The sequence below is a fragment of the Athene cunicularia genome, assembly GCF_003259725.1.
Source record: "Athene cunicularia isolate RWA chromosome 2 unlocalized genomic scaffold, athCun1 chr2_part1, whole genome shotgun sequence".
NCBI lineage: Eukaryota > Metazoa > Chordata > Aves > Strigiformes > Strigidae > Athene > Athene cunicularia.
This window is the reverse complement of record NW_020799095.1, coordinates 8443419-8462693: the sequence shown is the minus strand read 5'-3', so window position 1 is coordinate 8462693 and position 19275 is coordinate 8443419. Positions and strand designations below refer to the sequence as shown.

Sequence of the window (19275 nt, the reverse complement as noted above, 5' to 3'; positions counted from 1 at the left end):
TTTTTAATTTAAACTACCCCCTTTTGGTCTGTGTTACTGGTGGTAGCTTTGGTCTTGCACATTCCATGCATATTTCTCAGGTGAAGCAACGTTTGAGCGTTGTAGTATCTTGCTGGGATGGACACAGAATGGTTTCCTTACTCTCTCCCACCCCTGAGTTATTTTTCTCAGCTGCCAGTTGCGGTGAGCTGGAGCACTGTATCACAGAAGATTCCTCGTGCATGAGTTGCAGTGTGGTCAGTGGAGTGAACAGTGGAGGCTAGAAGAGGAATACCTTCGTGATTTGCTCGTTTTAGCAGGCGGTAGACTCATTAAGGTAACATGAAATTGGGGTATGCTACTGTATTTTGCTCAGGTACTGTTGTCTTTACACCTAGGTAGCACTGCAGTATTGCAGTACCCATTCTGATTAGAAAAATAAGTTTTCCGTTTGCATGCCAGCTACTAACTGCCTCCTCTCTGCTCTTCCCAATGAGACTTAGAGTTTCTTGGGCACTCCTGCAAGCTGGGCCTCTCAGTGTGAATCCTTTTGCAAGTGCAAGCCGATACCCTTCTTTATGCATGCCACGGCCAGTTCAGTACCTCCTCACTGCATGGCTGATCCGAATAATGAGTGACACGGTCTGAACATCAGGACACTAGCCCTTCTTTACTGGCTTGGGTGTGGGGAGGTCCCTGTTTTGGGTTTTTTTTTTTTAGGTGAAGGTACTCTTCAACTCTTTTCGGGGGGATTGGCATAGGTGTGGAGCTCTGTTAGTCACTGGAGGTTTGTCAGCTGTTGAAGGGCTCAGTCTGAATTTTCACTGGGAAATAGCATGCTCCCTAGTGACTGAAATGCCTGCCAGTGAGTCCTTGGCCCATTTCAGTCCTGGGTCAGGAAGTTTTTCTGTGTTGTTTGTAATAGGATTTGGACTAAACTCTTGAATAAGAGAGTTCAGTCTTTAGTGAAGACTTACTTCAAGAGCTTACTTTGGCGCATGCTGCTTCCAGTAGTATTCTTGCTTAGGTAATCTATCCTGAAAAGCAACTCTGTGGAGGAGTTCTTTCAAGTGATGGTTAGTACTGCCAGTATTTTGAGCCCTTGGATTTGCTCTGTAGTGAGGAGGGCTTCCTGGTGCTGCCACGGAACCGGAGCCTGACAGAAAGTTTGAAGACTTGTGGGAAGATTCAACAGTGAAACTGGTTGCTTGAAAATAATTTTAAAAGTATTCAGACGATTTTTAGAAATTCTCTGAAAGTAGAAGAGACTGGATTTTGCAGCTTTATTACAAATACAAATGTTTTCAAAGATGGGAGGGACTTAAGATCTGTAGCTGCTACTCAGTTTGACGCTGAGTTGTACTGTATAAATGATAAAATACTTCATTGGTATGTCGATTATGACCACTGGAGTGTTTCTGCAAGCACTGTGAATTTTAAAAATTCTACTAGGAAGGTAAATCCCAGAGTGTCTCAGCAAAACCACTAGCCTTTTATTTGGTGTACAACCTTCAAAAACATGCAGAATTCAAAGGAATTTTCTTCCTTTGTGTATATGTAGAGCCCGAGTTCTCTTCTGCAGGACTATCTCAACCGAAGACAGTCTGGGTGAATCAGAAAGCTTTCTTCCACCAAGGAGCTATTAGCAAAATAAATGCTTCCAACTGCAGATGACAGTGAATGCTTATGGAGGAAAAGTGGTGTACAGTGTTGTCAGTAATGATGGGGGGGACAGTAGTGATTGGCTGATGTCAACTTCTTGTAATGTTTTATTATTCTCTTGAGAAAGAGTAGCAGTAGGCTAGGGCAATGTATTGTTTAGATTATTACACAGTACATTAATTTCAGACACTTAAGTAAGGATCTTAGATCTCTAAAAAATATAGCTGAAAGATGTTTTTGAATTTCCTCGTTTTTGCATCTTTACTCAGAAGTCTTACTTAAGTTTGAATCCTTCTAGTTTTAAAAGCTAAGTTTTAAAACATGTTTATCACCTTTTCTCTGACTGCAGAACAGACAAATATTTTACATTTTGTATTTCAGTGTGGATTGATATTTGACTGATTTATCCAGTACATGTAGGCTTTCACATTATTTCTTAGACATTTTTCCTCCATGGACATTAAAATACAATTTTCTAAATAGTGGGGAAGTGTGTGTGGGTTTTGTGGAGGGTTTTTTTTGGTTTTGGTTGGTTTTGATGGGACTTGTTCTGTTTAATTGTTTGGTTTTGGTTTTGGTTTTTTTAAGTAAAACTAGTGATCCTTATTTTCAGTAGTTTGTGGATAAGCCTACATTTGATATTGCTCTTGTAGCCAGTATGGAAGTTGAACCTATCCATCCAAGTTGATTCGTGTAGACTCTCTTAATTTAGCATAACCCTTGCGAAAGATTTCTCTCTATATATGTCGCTTCTTTCGAGCGTTCCCCTTCAGTCTGGAGAGGTTTGGCACTGTATGCAAATCGCCCCTTTGATGTTTCTGCTGGGCACCCGAAGCCTGCGCAAGTGCCCCCTTCTACAGCGTTTTTCTAAAAAAAGCGATGATTGTGCTCACTCTAGTGGTAGAAGGAGGAATTGCTGTGTGTCACTTCATAGGTCGTGTGTGAGAGCACCAAACCTCAGATTTAAAGAATATCTTTAAGTGCAGTGCAAACATTTACTCCATTTAGCCATAGCTGGAAGAAAAAAAAAATCATCCTGTATCTGTCAAATCTAAAACAATTAAATCTGCCTGTTCTTACGACTGACTTGTCTTGGGTATGTCTTCAGGAACAATAGAAGAGGAATGTCCCTTTTTTTTTTTTTTTTTTTTTAATTCCCCTCCCCCGATATTTTGATTCACAGTATAAGATCCTTGTGTGACCCATGTCATGATAGGTTTGGAAGAAGGTTTCTTAATCTTACCAAATTCTTAAAAACACCCAAGGGGTGATTGACTAACGAGCATCAAATAAGAGGAGCCCCTATAGTGCTGAACTGCTGGTCTGGCTGCTCTTGGGGATCCTTGCCTAACCCCTTAGTTCCTGATGGAAAGCATCTCCAACCTTGTCTTAACAAGGGCCATGAAAGGTGAGATAAGAAACTACGGAGCAGGCATGAGAAATACTTGTGTTCTCCCTGCCCACAGAAGACTCCCTGGGGTGGCTTTTTTTGCCTGCAGAGAGTAGCCAATGGAAGAAGAGGGTGGAGGTTGAGACATTGATAGGCTGCTTGTGCTGCTGCTGAGGTAGCTCCTACCTCATGATTTAGTACGGAAATAATGGTGTGCAATAATTTAGAATGGCCTCTCTCTCTCCTAGTTGTAAATCTTCTTTCTTGGGAAGGAGAGACAAGATGTCTTGCTTTCTACTTGCTGGATTCTGTCCATGTTTAGGTGGTTTGAATACAGGAGACAACTGTTGCTGTAAATGCACAGCTCTTCTAGTTTCTTTCTACTGTCATTTCCATCTGTGCCAGTAGCAACTCTGTGTAAATCGTACAATACTTACTCATACAGAGAACTGAAATCCAAGGAAACATCTCTAGGATAAAAAATAGGAGAAGCTTCAGGCAAACATGCCAAATAGTGGGAATTTTTAAAAATTCATTAAACTCCGTGAGCCTTGGGTTTTTCTCCCTGTCAGTTCTGCCACAATGACACTTCTTTTTCCTTTGAAAGGGATGCGTAAACATTTTTAAGTGTGATGCTGAGTTACCCAGTCAAGATGACTGGTGCAGAATTTGTAACTTCAGCATCGCTGGAGAGGAGTCACTACATCATAGGCTTTTTAAATACAGTTTGAAAGTACGAATTCAGTTCTTCAGTTTTCAAGACGCTTCAAAAAACAAAAATGGATACATGGATTATAGCTCACACTTGCTTTCATACCTGCTGACTTGTAGGAGCAACATGAGACAAGATGTCAAGGTAACAAAGCCTTTTTTTTTTTTCCTTAAGTCAGATACAGTTGAAGTTCTGGGCACTTCAGAAAAATTATGGCACTTACTTAAGGGTTTGAATATGCAATTAAGTATCTAATCTTGAACCTGCACACTCAATAATATTGGACTTTGCTACAAAGTTATTTCCTTTTTATGGTATCTGCCAACTGCTGAAGTATGCATTAGTACATTTGGCATATTAATGCATTCTAGTGATGGAGGTACCTGATCAAGCAGCAGCCAAATGGTCAGAAAATAGATGTCCAAGGTGAAATCAGAGACTGCAGTAAACAAGGAAAAACTGCTTGCCGTTATCATGTACTGACAAGTGAAATCCTAGTCTACCATTTGACTTGAAAAACTGGACACAGTTGGTGGAGGAGTCCTTTATAGTCTTAAGACCCAACATTCCCTGTCATTGACTACCACATGTGTTATTTTTTTTTGGTCTTTTTGATGCTTTTTCCTCCCTTTCTCAGTCATTTTTGACAGGATTGTAGTGTGTTCCTGTAATTCTCAATAAGCATATTCTGACTTGCTCATAAATTAAAATCAAATACTTAGCTATTGCTAATACAGATTAGCATACCCGGTTAAAACGAGATCCAGGCTTTTCCCAGTTACTGAGTGGAGCTTCCTCCCTTGTCTTTCAGCTGCTCTGAAGCAGTGAAGGTAGCTGTGTGCTGTCTGTGCATGCTGAATTACTGTGGGCACTCCCCAGGTATTGTGGTTGCTGGTCTTTGCTTTACGGTATCGCATACCTATCACTCACTTGCCAGATTCTGTACACAAGATGCTCATTGAGATGTCATTTGAATATAGTCCATTTATTCCCAGTGGGCAGGTTTGTTATCATATCAGCAGGAAAAGCATCATTCTCGGCACCAGCAGATGCACAAGTGTCATCCAGTTTGTACTGATCTGTTGAACAGCGAACATGTAATGTAAGGGACAGTCAGAATATTACAAGATAGGCTTTTAACACCACAGAAGCTATCTCTATTTAACATGCTGAGAAGACAAGCTATTCACAAAAGACTTGTCTAGATGCCTATGTTCCTTTGACTCCTTAGGGATTTTGTAGATGCTGACGGCCAGTGTGAACTTTTAAATCAATTTATTGCATATGTTTACATATGCAATAAAACCATTTGCCATATCTTTTAACTACACGGAGAGTGAATTGTTGACCATGAGCTGATCTGACCTTTTCAGGTCTAATCAAGAAATCCGAAATACTATTTCAGCCTGTCAGCCCCAGTAATAGGCAGTAAGAGTATGTGGATCTAACTGAAAATGTCAGATGTGCTCTAATATGCAACCCGTCAAAATTACGATGCATATGAACCAAGAACTGGTTAAGAATATAAATCTGTAACATCCAGGGTCCATCTCAATTGCTTAGATAAATTGTTCTGCCATTTGTACAAGCTAGCTAAAAACATGCATTAAAAGCAGTTCTTTGGAATACATGTGAGATGTACAGCCACTTAAATATTAAAGTGATCCTGAAAGAGGGGTGATAACACCAGGTTAGAATATTACTGGACAAAACAATGACCAGTGAGAATACCAGCATTCTAATTAATGTCTTGCTAGCTTTGTTGTGTGGTAATATAAGACCAGTGGTCTCGTGTAACCTCAACATTTTCCTTTTTAATTTCAATAATTTGCTGCTTGTGAAGTTTTCACTCTTTCCGGAAATAATCCATTATATAAGATGAGGTGTCCTTATCAATCTTATTTATTTGTGTTGAATTTTTCATAGTCTTGTGCTTTTTATAAAAATGTCTACTTCTGTTTTTAAAAGCTTTCTAAAAACCAGCACTGTTGTCAGTAGGTTATGGTGTTTGATGATATTCAGTTTCTTTGTTTTCTTTGTCTGTCTTCAAAGTTTCTCTTCTTGGTATTTTACTAGATGTTTAGATCTAGGATACATGTCTTTAATAATTATTTATCAAACGTAAGACTAATTATTCGTTGGTATAATTTCTGGATGATGAAGTTAAATTTGAATTAAAGTGGATGGGCACAATGAAAAGCAACTTTACATCCTAAGAAAATAGTATTTTCTTAGCTAAACAGTCTATTAAGATTGTTTAATCTTAGAGCAGTTGTTAGACTAAAATTGAGTTTGTTTTTAATCTAATTTCGAGTAGTTCATGCAATTTGAGACATTATTAACTGAACTTCTACCATTAGTAAAATGTTGTTGAAACTAGAATTAAAGTGAAGTATGGGAAGCGCTGCTGAACCGATAACTTTGCATTAAAGAATAGTGCATATTTTAAACTGCCCAGCTAATGCTATTCAAACTGTTCTTGTGAGGCAATGCTGCCCTCCCCTGGTATGCTGCGGAAAATAGGAATTTATCCCAGTCCAAATAAGTTCTAGGGCTTGCTATTAAAGAGAAATTGCTGAATTGGTGAAAACTGTGGAAAAAAATGCTCTTAAAAAGACTGTTATGTGCCTTCTTTATTACAAGACGCACACATAATGTGTAACAACATTTGTGCAGTGCTTTTTATATATGCATGGTGCAGATGTGGATGAATGTACAAATAACATACAGGAATATATGGTGAATGCACAAGACAACAAATTGAGGGCTCAATTAAGTTTGGGTGGCAATTTGGAGGATGAATTAACGACAGATACCAGCTAGCTGCTGAAAGTCAGCAGAATCAATTACAACAAACTTTTGTTTAACAGTATAGTTTTGTCTTGTGTATAATATTTAGAGATTTATTATTGGTGTTTACATGTTCTGCAACAGAAAAGTAAATAGGACCACGGCCAACAATTGCATAGGAATAGGATTAGCTCTTGTGCAAATGAGGCTGTAGCAATACCATCGTTTCTTGTCAGGGGCTATGGATTACAAAGACACCATCTTAGGCTCAGGTAGTCCCTCCACTGCACATTCCTGAGAGTTGAGGAAGGTAATCCAAGGAAATATAATTGCATGGTCTATTCTTAATATATTTTTTCAGACATCTGTTATTAACTACTGCTGGAGACAGAATATTGGGGTAAAAGGTTCTTTAGATTTGTTTTCTTTTTTTTCTTTGTCTCATCTTCGAAGTTTCTCTTCTTGGTATTTTACTAGATATTCAGATCTAGTGTTCTGGCTATGGCTGGTGTCTGTTAAATAAGTGTGTTGCTGTTTGCTTTAATTTTGTCTCCCTTCCATTTATCACTGCTAGGCAATTTCGCCAGCATCCAAATAGCAGAGAGAGATGAGCCTTGTTTCAAATACAAGAATTTTAGTTTCTACATCTGACTCCAGTAAAGTGTCTGTGGTGGGGTTTGAGTTTGTTTGTTTATAAGGTATAAAATATCCCTTCCTTTTTACAATTAAGACTTTGCTAATTGCTGGACAACTTGCAAATCACTGCTCTTCCTGTGGAATATGACTTGACTTTGTTTTGTTTGCTCCTCATCCCTCTTACTGCACTGGAGATCACGTAATGCTAGAGAAAACTGGAGACAGTATGTTAAAATATCTGGTTCATGTATTTTTTCATATCTTAAATGTGAACAAATTTCCAGACTCTGGATCAGAGGGTTTTTTTTTTTCCCCCAGACTAGTTTGCTAGAGGACTTTTGCTTGAGCATGAGTTCTTGTCTGCTACTTAGGGTCAGGTCACTTGGGAGATGTTTTAATAACTATGACGTTCCCACCCTCACCAACTCTGGTCCAGCAGCATGAACAGTGGTGTGGTGGCTGTTGATATTTTACTACTACCTTTTATAATAAGGTCCTAGGAGTTGTTTTGTGCCTATGGTGCCTGCCAGTCCACAGGACAGGCGTGGACCATTTTGAACTAGACTCCAACTACTCACTTACCTGTAGATGGGACCTGAAGATCCCAGCGGTCCTTCACAAGCTTCTCTTTTTGAAGTGACTTTGCTGACTGCAAAATAGTAGTATTTACCTTCATGCACATAAGCTAGTAGGCTATAGTAAGCAATCCTTTTGAGGGCTAGCTGTAAAACCACTGCAAGTATGGATTCACAATAGTTAAAGGTGACCTAAATCAACACTGAGATGCCTTGTTCTGTCTTTTCCTTTGTGACACGCTGCCACAACAAAACCAGTTTTATATGCCTGGGGCTTTTTTTGTTGTTTGTTTTTTGGTGTTTTTGTTGGGGGGTGGGGTGCTAGATTAGTGTTCTGTCAGTGTAGCATCCTAAGTCATGTCATCAGATGGTTATATAAATGGCAGTGGTGACATTCCTTGACCTAGAAAAAAAAATTTATGTGTGTAACAGTTTTCTTTCTTCATAACTTTTGCAGGTATTGGGGCTGCTGGTGTGGACCCTGATTGCTGGAACAGAATACTTCCTATATCCAGCCTTTGGCTGGGTGATGTTTGTGGCTGTGTTTTACTGGGTTCTCACCGTCTTCTTTCTGATCATCTACATGACAATGACCTACACCAGGATCCCCCAGGTGCCATGGACCACAGTGGTAAATACATCCATTCTTTATTGTTTCAGGTCTGCTGAATTACGAAGAGAATAAAATATTGATACATTCTATGGGTGTAGTTAACCAACTGTACTTGTGCTTGTTGCAGACTTTTGCCTAATTATCTGTGCCTGTGTACCTGCAGTGTTTAACCTTCATACCACCCAGACATTTAAAAAACACTTTTCCTATGATGTTTCACCATTTTTTTCAGCAGTTGATGTAGTGACTTGTTTTTTAATAATGTGTGTGCAACTGATACATACACACAGTGACCTCCTTTTTTTTCCCCTGTAGTGATTACATCCCACAAATAATATATCTGTTGCTGTCTCTGAGCTAACAGACCTGGCCATATAGCTTAAACAGCAGAAATCCCTACCTGAATCAAAACCCTGAGTTGGAAGTGGGACCCTGGCTCTTAAAACATGAGTCTCCCTCTGCTAAAGTAAAAGCTAAGGTGGTTCAGAGGCAGCAAGTCTGACAAGCCATATATGGCCTACTGTGAAAATGGTGCTGAAAATTAGTGTTATTTATATGTAAAATACATGCCATGTAATCCTTTGCTTTTAGCTCAAGACTTAATGCAAATCAGATAAACAGCTAATGTAAGTACAGAAAAATTCACAGGCACTTAAAATTCAGATCCAGTTTTTGTTGTTTGAACAAGCCTAGCTAGCTGTACCTCTCAACAGTATATTTTAAAACGATTTTCATAACAGGCTGGTGCTCAGGATAATAGATCCTAAAATTCATTGTTCTCTCAGCCAACTGGCTATTTGTGACCCATCCAAGAATTATGATAAATTTCAGCTTTGCATTTGTCTGATACATGAGATAGTGATTTGTTGTGGTTTTTTAGCAGCTAAAGATTATTGACTAGAGTTCTGTTATTTTTATGATAAAATACATTTGACTTCTGTGTTGCAAACAGCTTGTTATCAGCTATATTGTGTACGTGACTAAAACTGAATACTTTTATTTTTGTCTTCACCTTTGCTGCTGTAATAAATAGCTAGCTATAGCAATTACTAATAAGAACAACTAGGATTATGTTCAGATAGCTTCCCTGTTTTTGGGTTTCACGACCAGCAATTACCATTAAGGCTGTAACACTGCTATAGAAATGTTGGATTATTTCAATTACAGCAGTAATGTGTCTGGGTACATTTAAAGGTGTGGATTTTTTTATTTTCCCATTGCATTAGATGTAAGTAAAGTACATTCAAAGGGAAAGCATCTTTGTATTCATTTGGATACAGCTTTAGTCATTACCCCTCTTTCATCAGTTTAACACTATTAACAGACAACAGCTGCATATAAATGAGTTGCCCCTGATCTATGTGGTAGGCAAGCTGGAGTACTTGATTTGTTTCTACTTCATATTGAGTATATTTCTTGCTCTGAGTTCCAAACATACTGTAGAGAAGATCACATAAATGTAGGTCCAAATGATGGTCTTCTTTTATAGTTAAAGGGTAATATGAAGAGAAAATAAATGCGAAATAAATAAAAGATGCTTGCATTCCAGCCTGGTTTGCCCTGAGGTATTAAAAGAGCTGTCGGGAGCAGCTTTTGAATTGGACCTCTGCTGCTCCGGGCTGACCAAGAGGAATGTTGGGTCTCTTTTCAGAGAGATGTTGTTAATGTCTTCATTCAAAAGAGCACGACACACACCTTTTTGAGTGAGTGAGTTTGTCCACCTTCCCCCTATTCTCTAAAGTATCCTGAATTTCAGTCCTGGCTAGTTATTGCTCTGCTTCCTTAGGCAACACTTAGCTCAAACTGTGCCTATTGTATGCAGTATCCAAAATTACCTCTGGACTTCTCTGTCATAAATTCACTTTTTGCAGGTTAAGCACATTACCAAATTGCTTAAGATGCAGTTACTTTTACTGCAAATTAACCCAAAGGACGTGCTTCAAAACTGTCTCTCCTTAATAGTGAAAGTTAGCTAAAACAATCAATGGAAGCTTTTAAAATCTGGTAAATTTGAATTTAAGAAGCAGATGGTAATTTAGCATGAACCATTTGGTTTGAGTAATATATTGGCAGTAAAGGCCCAATCAGCTTGCATTGCATTCCATCTTCCCCAACAGTGTTATTTCCCAGAGCAGCACTTCTAAAAATTATGTGCTTTTTTCTTTTCTACATGACAAGATATTGCAGGGATTTGTAGCTTTCCAGGGTAATTGAGTCTTTTTGGAAGGGAAATCTAAAAATAACAACAACAAACACTGTAGGCAATCAAATTTAGAGTTTGTAAATCAGTGCTTTACAGAAGTTCACCTGAACCTGCCAATTGTTGGCATATTATCTTCAAATTGACGGTTTGATATTTTATAACTGTAATGCCCAGATAAGAGAGGCAAGATTTGTGAATAGAGATAATACCTTTTATTAGATCAGCTGATATAGGTGAGATAAACCCCACTCCTTTATAAGTGTGTGAATCAGCCCTTAAGTGCCAGGCCTTGGACTCCATCTGAGTGATGAGGCAACTGCCCATGGTTCCCTGCGGAAAGGCGCCTAAGTGGCTTTTTTCCAAATCCCCTGAAGTTGCAAGGACTTAGGAGCCACAGGAGGATGTGCAATGCCCTTCAGCCTACTCTGAAAACTGTAGGGAGGCTTTTTGCATGGGAAGTCTCATATAGGCAGTGGTGACCCTAAAGACTGACATGTTGACAGATGACAGCACAGCATGCTGCTCTCTGGAGGGGCCTGCAATTGAGAAAGCATGTGTTTGGGAAATGGCTTCTCTTCAGAACACTTTGAACCCTGTGTGTCACAGGAGTGTGCAGCAGACTCCACCGTGTCTGAAGTAAACTCTGCCAGAACCGAATGTCCTGGAGATGGATGTGAGGAGCTTCCATACCAACCATTTCAAGCTGTTGATCCATGCTTCAGTGCACTGAGGGAATTGCTGATGTGGATACAGCTGTTGTTGCTGCCTTCTGAACTTCTCTTCTTGTGCTGCAGCTCTTTTTTTTAGATTCTGCAAGAGTTGGTGACTAGTGAATTCAGTAATGAAAAATTGACATATATTCCTAGCATGCACTGAGTCACACCATGGAAATTAATAAGTCAGAGCTGCACCAGTATAGCAACATTTAGAGACAAATGGGGCAATAGAGTTAGGGTTATGGTATTTGTGTGACACTCTGGAGTGCAAACGTGGGGCCAGAAGCTGAAGGGAGCATATCACGTGCAGCATCAGGATCTTGCCTATGCTGAGTTATCAATTCTTGCAGTTGTAACTAGGTGCAAAGCTTGTCATGGGTATTTCACTTAAACATGGCACCAGTGAACTGAAAGTATAGTTTATGGCCAAATCCATATGCTTTAGACAAGTAGCAGGGTAGAGGATTTTAAATAAGAATGAACTTCCTATAGCCATGACCAAATAGTGAGTAAGTAAAGGACAAAGTATTAAAATTACGTACTTAAAAAAAAAAAAGAAAAAATCCCTCATACCTTTTTATCTGTCTTTCATCTTCTTAGACTTCCATTCTCTCTTCCTTTCCTGTTCTCTCTCACATGCATAACCCAAGCAAATGCCTTTGTTTGTTCTCTATAGCATTATGAGAGATCAAGGTTATCTGCTTTGCTTCTTTCTTAGTAGTGAATGTAGGTACCCTGAGATATTAACTCTGTTCCTTGGAAGAGAAAAAGCAGCATCTGCCATGGATGGGTTTTAATGACCCATGTAGTCCATTCAGACTGTTTTCCTCCTTGGTTTTATCCGTTTCTTTCTCCTTTCAAAAACAGGCAGAAGGGAAACGTACTGAAAGGTGAAAGAATACGACTGAAAAGATTACACCTTCTTTATCTCCTTCAGAAGTGGAGAAAACAAAGTTTTGGAAGCTTTATAGACATTGTTCACATGCCATGAGTTACTGATTCCTGCAGTGTATCTTTGTGTAGATTAGAAATGTAATAAAACTGCAGTTTTGTTTTGTTTTGTTTTTTCATGTTGTGTCCTATTCTTACTGCCTAACACTTGGATTGTGATATCCAAGCTGTGTCCTTATTTTCACGTATGGAAAATCACAGCACACCAGCTTTAAGACTTTTCTGGATTTAATGTGATGGAGAGAACAGTGTGTCCAACACGTGCTTTAATGTTTATGGATCTTCAAAATAAGGAGTTAAATTTTAATCTTGCAGACAGAAGCTTGGAAGAAGGTAAAAATAGTTAAGAATCACATTGTGTACATTATATTTCAGAGGAGAGTTTTGTAGCATTGGAATAGAAAATGGTAACAAATGCGTGTGCATGTTAAGTAATTAAGTTGTTTGTTTTTTTCAACAGGGTTTGTGTTTTAATGGCAGTGCCTTCGTTTTGTACCTCATTGCTGCTATTGTAGATGCATCTTCAGTTACCAAAGAACTGGACAGTCACAATTACAACAGCTGGGCAGCTTCTTCAGTGAGTTATTTTTTTGTTTTAATCAGTTCTATGTCCAAAAAAAGTTACGTCAAGCGAAGGCTTGCTGGATGTGTGGGTTGAAATGCATGTGTTCTAGATTTTGAAAATCTGCAGACTTCTGCATACAAAACCTACAGGTAGCTGTAATATGGCTCATAGTTTCTCAAGGTGACTAGAAATTCCACCAGGAGATGACAGTCACATCAGAGAAGGCTGTAATGTTTTTAAGATCATACTGCTTTTCCCCTCCTTGCCTCATTTATTACTACCTCTCTGGCAGAAGTTACAACCTGCACATCAGAGTAGACAACACAGATTGTGTGAATACCAAGTCACCTCCATGTACCTCCATGAGTTGGGTGTAAAACGCCTGAAAAATCATGTAACTTCCCAGTGTTTTATAGTGGATGCAAATCACTAATTAGTCCAACATTACTGTCTTACTACTTAGATTTGGAAATCCAAAGCAGTCAATCAAAGTGCGTTAAAACCAACTTTTTTAAAAGACCCTCGTCGCTTTCTGAGTAGGTGAGCACCTTGTCTAGCTAAGTTAAGGGAGTTGTAAATGAACTTTACACATGTTGTGGCAACAATAGTCAAATTCAATTGTATACCACAATTGCGAATTACAGTTACTTTGCTAACTGTTCATGCTTCTGCAGTTGTCCTCTGCAGAATCCTGCCTTCTGTCTGAAGCTTATTGTATACGGCCATCAACACAGACTTGAACACCTGCTCTGTTTTTGTCTTGGGAATTGGATAACAACGTCCCTGTCATTTCAGTGGTGTTCAGGGTCTTCTCCCCTTGGCAGTTCGTAACTATTGATCTGTTACTCAGCCGCTGCTGTTGACAGGCGCTTGCTTGCTGCTAGATAAGCGTCCATGCTGATTCAGGTTTTATGCAAAATGCATGAATGCTCAGTGTCTCATGGGATATTTGGAATCTCTTCTAATACCTCCTAATGGTGTTTATCTAATGCACTGTCTAAATAAACTATTAAATGTAGATTGTTGCTTTCTGAACCCATTGAAGGTTTCATGGATAGATGTTTGCGAGAATTTAGCAAATCATTTATCCCCAACAGTCGTTCTCTGTTAGAAAGATTTTAGATGGAACTTTTATATCATAAGAAACAAAATTATTGGGAAAGAATGCTGCAATTTGCTATTGTAATAATGTTTTACATCTTCATCTATGATTTTCAGTTCCACAAATTAAATTTGCTAAGACAAGACTCACCAAGAGCCCTCTGTTGGAGGGCTTAGATTTACTGCCTGTATGCATGCTTAGTAGCGACCTGCTCTCAGAGCTGAAGTGTCATCCAAGCCAATGATGGTATATAAGGAAGAAACATTGGTAGAATCATAAAATATTTTAGGTTGGAAGGGACCTCTGGAGGTCATCTGCTCCAATTCTCTCCCCTTTTAAAGCAGGGCTAACTCATATCAGGCTGCCAGGGCCCTGTTCACTTGAGTTTTGAGTATTTCCAAGGACAGCTATTCCACAATGCTTCTGGACTTCTGCTGCCATGTTTGATTACTCTCACTGTAATTTTTTTCCCTAATATTTAATTTTAATTTTGCTTCTTGTAACTTGGTTTGTTCCCTTTTGACCTATCATTGCCCACCTCTAAGAAAAGCAGTGTTAATCCTGTTTGCAGTGTCAGCTTTATTTGGTTCAGTTACCAGCACAAAACATTCTGGTCTTATCAGAAGACCATTCTGAACATTGTCTATTTTGAACAACATGCAGTGATTAACAGGAACTTAACCACTGGCACTGAATTGGACTTTTATCAGTACAGCTGAAATAGTTCACAGCTGTTCTTTGGTTTCTCTGTGCCTATGCTACAAGGACTGCAGAAGCAGCTCCGCTGATACTGTGTAGTTTTAATCTTTAAACAAAATAAATCTAGCCTGCTACAGAAGGCTTGTTCTGTAATTAATTTCAGACAAAGTAGCAGTATCTCAGCCTGGTTGCCGTCACTGCTCTTTGCGCTGAGGAGTATCTTTATTCATCAGTAGAGGACCTCTGGAATTGGGAACCTACTCTGTACTGCTGTTTGAGAACATGTTTGGGCCTGCATTTGAATCCAAGTTTTCTCTGTAAACAAACCTGTTTTGATGCACAGTGTGGCACGCTGAGGTGCAGGTGGGCTGTAGGCAATTCTTGGAACATAACAGCAGTGTAGGAGTGTTAGCTTGAGCTCACACTGTCCCATGGACTATCCCTCAGTCTTTACCAGCAACTGATGTTAAAAGCAGCAAGTACAGGATTGGTGAGAGTCCAATCTATAAGATTTCATGCTGAGGCAGTTACAGTGTGGAGATAGGAGTTGAAACATGCCATGTTTTGTCTGTTTCTAGGCCCATATTTCTAAGCATAGTATAAGCTTATTTACACAGTGTTAGCTGTGATGGTGACACAAGTACAAGGAGGTGAAACAGTGCCATTTTAGTCAGCCTGCTATTTCTCCTTTTTCCAAATCCCGTAACTATTTTTTAATAGAAATGACGGTATTCTCATATATCTTTTTTTTCTAATATTTTTTTTCCCCCTTCTCTCTACAGTTCTTTGCCTTCGTGGTTACCTCCTGCTATGCTGGAAATACCTATTTTAGCTTTATATCTTGGCGATCACGAACATTGCAGTAAATATTTCATTAAAGTGCTTTCTGTAGTATAAAACATCTTGAGGATTACACTCTTGACAAAAGCTTGGAAGAAGGATAAGGTCTTTTTGAATGCTTCTGCTAGGATATATGTTAAACTGAGATTAAATGAATATTTATAATACAATTCCATCTTTAGAGACATCTAACGCTGACTTTGTACTGTACAATAAAATTTCATACTGCTTCCTTTAGAATTAACATGGTATTTTTCTAGACATTGTATAGATGATATTACTGAAGTTTTAATAAAGCTTGCTCAGACAATGTGCCAATTTTGTAAATGTAACTTTTAAAATGTTACAGGTATACTTTTGATACTGACTGCTACAAATCAAAACTAAGATTGATACTGTCTTATTATTATGTATAAAAAGTGACATTGTGAAGAAAAAACCCACCCAAAACTTTAAAAATAAATAAATAATTGACTGAACTGTGCATGTTTTGTAAACTGGGAATAGAAGGTTGCTTTTCAAATTTCTGTCAGAGTAAAATATGTACTACTAAGAATTCTGATGATCCTGTCAGTTTGCATATTCTAACAGCTTCTCACAATCATGAGATTGCTTTTGGAACCTCTTAGTGTAGGTCTGAAGCTCGCTGAAGGAAAGTTCCGCCCAAAACACATTATCTTAACAGGTTTCTCAAATCCAGCAGGCTCCAAGGCGTAAGTCTAGACAACAGTCCCTTAGTGCTCAGTGTTGAACCTACTGAGAATATCACAAAACACCTACTAAAGGTAATACATTTTGTTTCTCAGGGGACTGTGGTTTTTCTCTTTTTCTCCTCCGATTAGGCCATTAATCTGACCTAATTAAAATCTGGGCTTCTAAATCCTATTAAGTGATAGAAAGATTAAATCCACAGAAGAATTGTCAAGACACCAGTGCTAAAACAATTTCCTCCCCCTTTTCTTGTCTGCTGGCATCATCTGTGAGTTGTTAGTTTAACAAATGAAGTTTTTAATTTGATGCTTATATTTAAATATCTTTGACTCAGGCAGAAGTATGACAGAAGATTGACTTTCAAAACAGATACCTTTGAAAATTACTTTAAAATACAAATTACCTAAGGAACTTTTTCCAGGAATTATGTGGAGAGTGTAAGGTCATCATTGTTTCGTGATATTATATAAAGTTTTCCTCGCTTAAAACTCCTAGTAAATCTTTTGTTCCTGGATTAAGAAGATGTGAACTCTCTTCCAGTCTTCAAAAACTTACTTGGATGATTATATATGGTAGTAGAGAAATCTCACTGCTTAAAAAATCTTTATTTCTCCCTGTAACTAAATGGTGTGTGCTTACTTATGTGCATGCCCTGCAGCAAAGAAGATTTAGCAGCAGCCAGCTAATTCTGTTCTCAATCACGTTGTTTTGTTTTTGATTATCTGTCCAGTCACAGGGTTTCAGTGCAAGGGAAGCCAAGATATTATTTTAAAACCTATATTTGTCTGCAGATTGCATCTGGCCTGTACAACAAAGGTCAGGCTGTCTGCTGCTTGCTAAAATTACCCAGTTGTGAGAAGGAAGAAGGGCTACCAACTATGCATTTTATCTACACAGATAAAATGTGCCATTAAAATCCCATATGCTCTTTTCCATTGCTGGGAAAAAATCAAAGGCATAAAAATGATCCAAATGTCAACTGATAAAATGTGACTAGAAATATAGCCAGAATTAAAATCTCATCAATGGTTTCTCATAAGTAAAAATGCTTTTGTAATAATAGACATTCTTTCTCAAATGGTATTTGATATACCTGTCTCCAAAGGACGTGACCATGCACAAATGTTTCATGATTTTGTGGTAACTGCAATGGTCTGGTCCTAACCCAGACAACATCTGTGGACAGAGGTAATAGAGCTAAGAGTGAGTAATATTTTTTATCCAGTTTACCAAAAACTGTCATGGAAACAGTGTGTTACATGTCAGAATAAACCTATTAATGGAGGACAAAACCACACTGTTACCAGGTAAGGAATGATTCTGGCAAAATATCCACCACCTCTCTCAGTCTTTCTCAGCTGTCTTGTTTCTCAGCTGTTCCCCAGGTACCAACTGTCTGTTTTTCAAGCATTCTGAGTATCTAGTTAAAATTGGAGGAATCAGTACAAGCTGAGAATTGCTTCTGAAGTTTGCTCCTTCTGTTTCAGGCCTGAAGAAAGGCATAAGCTTCTGAAAGGTTATCTGCTTCTTCCAGCGTATTAGTCTTAAATACTGATTTGCAAACTATGACTTATATAAGCCTTTGTATGTACTAATACTGATAAAAAAAAGATAAGCTAGCTGTGGTTTATCATGTAACTATTGAAACAAGACTTGTGGCTGCAGGCATTGCTTAGCATTCGTAAGATTGAAAGAAACCTTAGTTAAAAGAAAACTGGTCAATGATGAAATCATTAGTGAAATTCTTAATACAGATAATAAAATGCTGATTAACATGTAGAATGAAGGTATTTGATATAAATGACTTGTTTCAGACAAACAGTCTCTCTGAAAAAATCTAAGTGACCCACACATATAAAGGATACTTGATGTCAACTTATGGCCATCCATTTATTAAGGAGTTGTCACTACCTCTTATCATCATCATGCATGAAGCACTTAAGATGAGGTAAATAGCGTGAGAACTATAATAAAGACTTCAAATTCAGCAGTGTTTTAGATGGACTTTGTGCCAGTGGTTTACAGAAGATGCTTTATTTCTGAGTAGAAAATATGACTTGTTACTCTACTGTTAATTTAAAGGCATTTCTATTTCACTGGGCTGAACTTGGATCAGCAGGGCCCCAGTCATATACACACTTTGAAAAGAACTAAAGCTGAATCAGTGGGTAAGAAAAATATAATTCTTAACAGGAAGTACAGAAGTTACTAGAACCTTTTCCTGCAGGGCTTGCAAGAAGCCTATACCTGTGCCTGCTTCTGAACTTTAAGAAGAAAAGAGAGGGGGAAAAAAGCAGCTGTTTAAAAAAACCCCCAAACACAACCTCTTTCTCAGCAGCTAGCATTTTACTAGCAATGTTGTAGCTTTGGTATCTAATTAAATGAGATAAAATATGGTGAGACAGGTAGCATCTTTTATCGCAACTATGAGCTGGCTTAATAAAAGCCCAAAAGTATATACTGCTTAGTCTGTTACAGACCATTGAGCAAACTCTGCCTTGCTCATGTAAATTACTTGCGCTAGCCCCGTACTTGTGCTGGAGATTATCGGAATTTACCTGAAGTTTAGTTGCTGAAGGAGCTATTAAATACCAGCTATGAACAGAATGTGCATCCAAACTGCAGCCCAGAGCAGCAGGTGGGGTCACTACTCTGAAAAGCGGCACATGCCTAGCTCAGGGGCCAGCTCTTACCTCACTTGTCAGAAAGCAAAACAAGTTATTTTTAAACTTGAGGAAATATACAGTTTCCTCTGCTGAGTTCTGTTAGTATCGCTGCATGATTTAATTCAAACAGTGGCATCGAGACATTTGCAGAGTCGCTACGCTTTTGCCTGTCGCTGCTCATTTAATGCAAGTGTTTTATTTCTTGCCAGATCACGAATCGGAAGGTTTTGGGGGGCTTTTTGGTGGCAGTAACTGTTGGGCGGGAAGACGCCGCCTCCCACCGGCCCAGGGCTCTTTTCCCCCTTCGGGTGAAGCTACAAAGCGCCGCGGGGGCCGCTGCGGGGCGGAGCTGCCCTCCCGGGCCCCCACCCCGAGGGGTGCCCTCTCCCCGCTTCGAAACGTTCGCTTCGGCCTCGGCTCCCCCGTAACCCAGCTGCGGCGGGGGGCGGCCCGGTGCCTGGGGGC

General features: G+C 38.9%; 2 protein-coding genes across 2 annotated transcripts in view; both read left to right on the top strand.

Moving 5' to 3' along the window:
• Positions 1–15900, top strand: part of CMTM8 (CKLF like MARVEL transmembrane domain containing 8) — a 35111-nt gene extending 19211 nt beyond the window's left edge. Inside the window, exons 2-4 of the mRNA XM_026842607.1 lie at positions 8202–8375; positions 12688–12804; positions 15376–15900. Of these exons, the coding sequence (XP_026698408.1) occupies positions 8202–8375; positions 12688–12804; positions 15376–15459 (375 nt within the window). The 3' untranslated portion in view covers positions 15460–15900. The remainder of the gene's footprint in view (positions 1–8201; positions 8376–12687; positions 12805–15375) is intronic.
• A 2343-nt stretch (positions 15901–18243) lies between these two features.
• Positions 18244–19275, top strand: part of CMTM7 (CKLF like MARVEL transmembrane domain containing 7) — a 27136-nt gene continuing 26104 nt past the window's right edge. The window contains exon 1 of the mRNA XM_026843403.1: positions 18244–18312. The gene's annotated coding sequence lies outside the window, so the exon portion shown is untranslated. The remainder of the gene's footprint in view (positions 18313–19275) is intronic.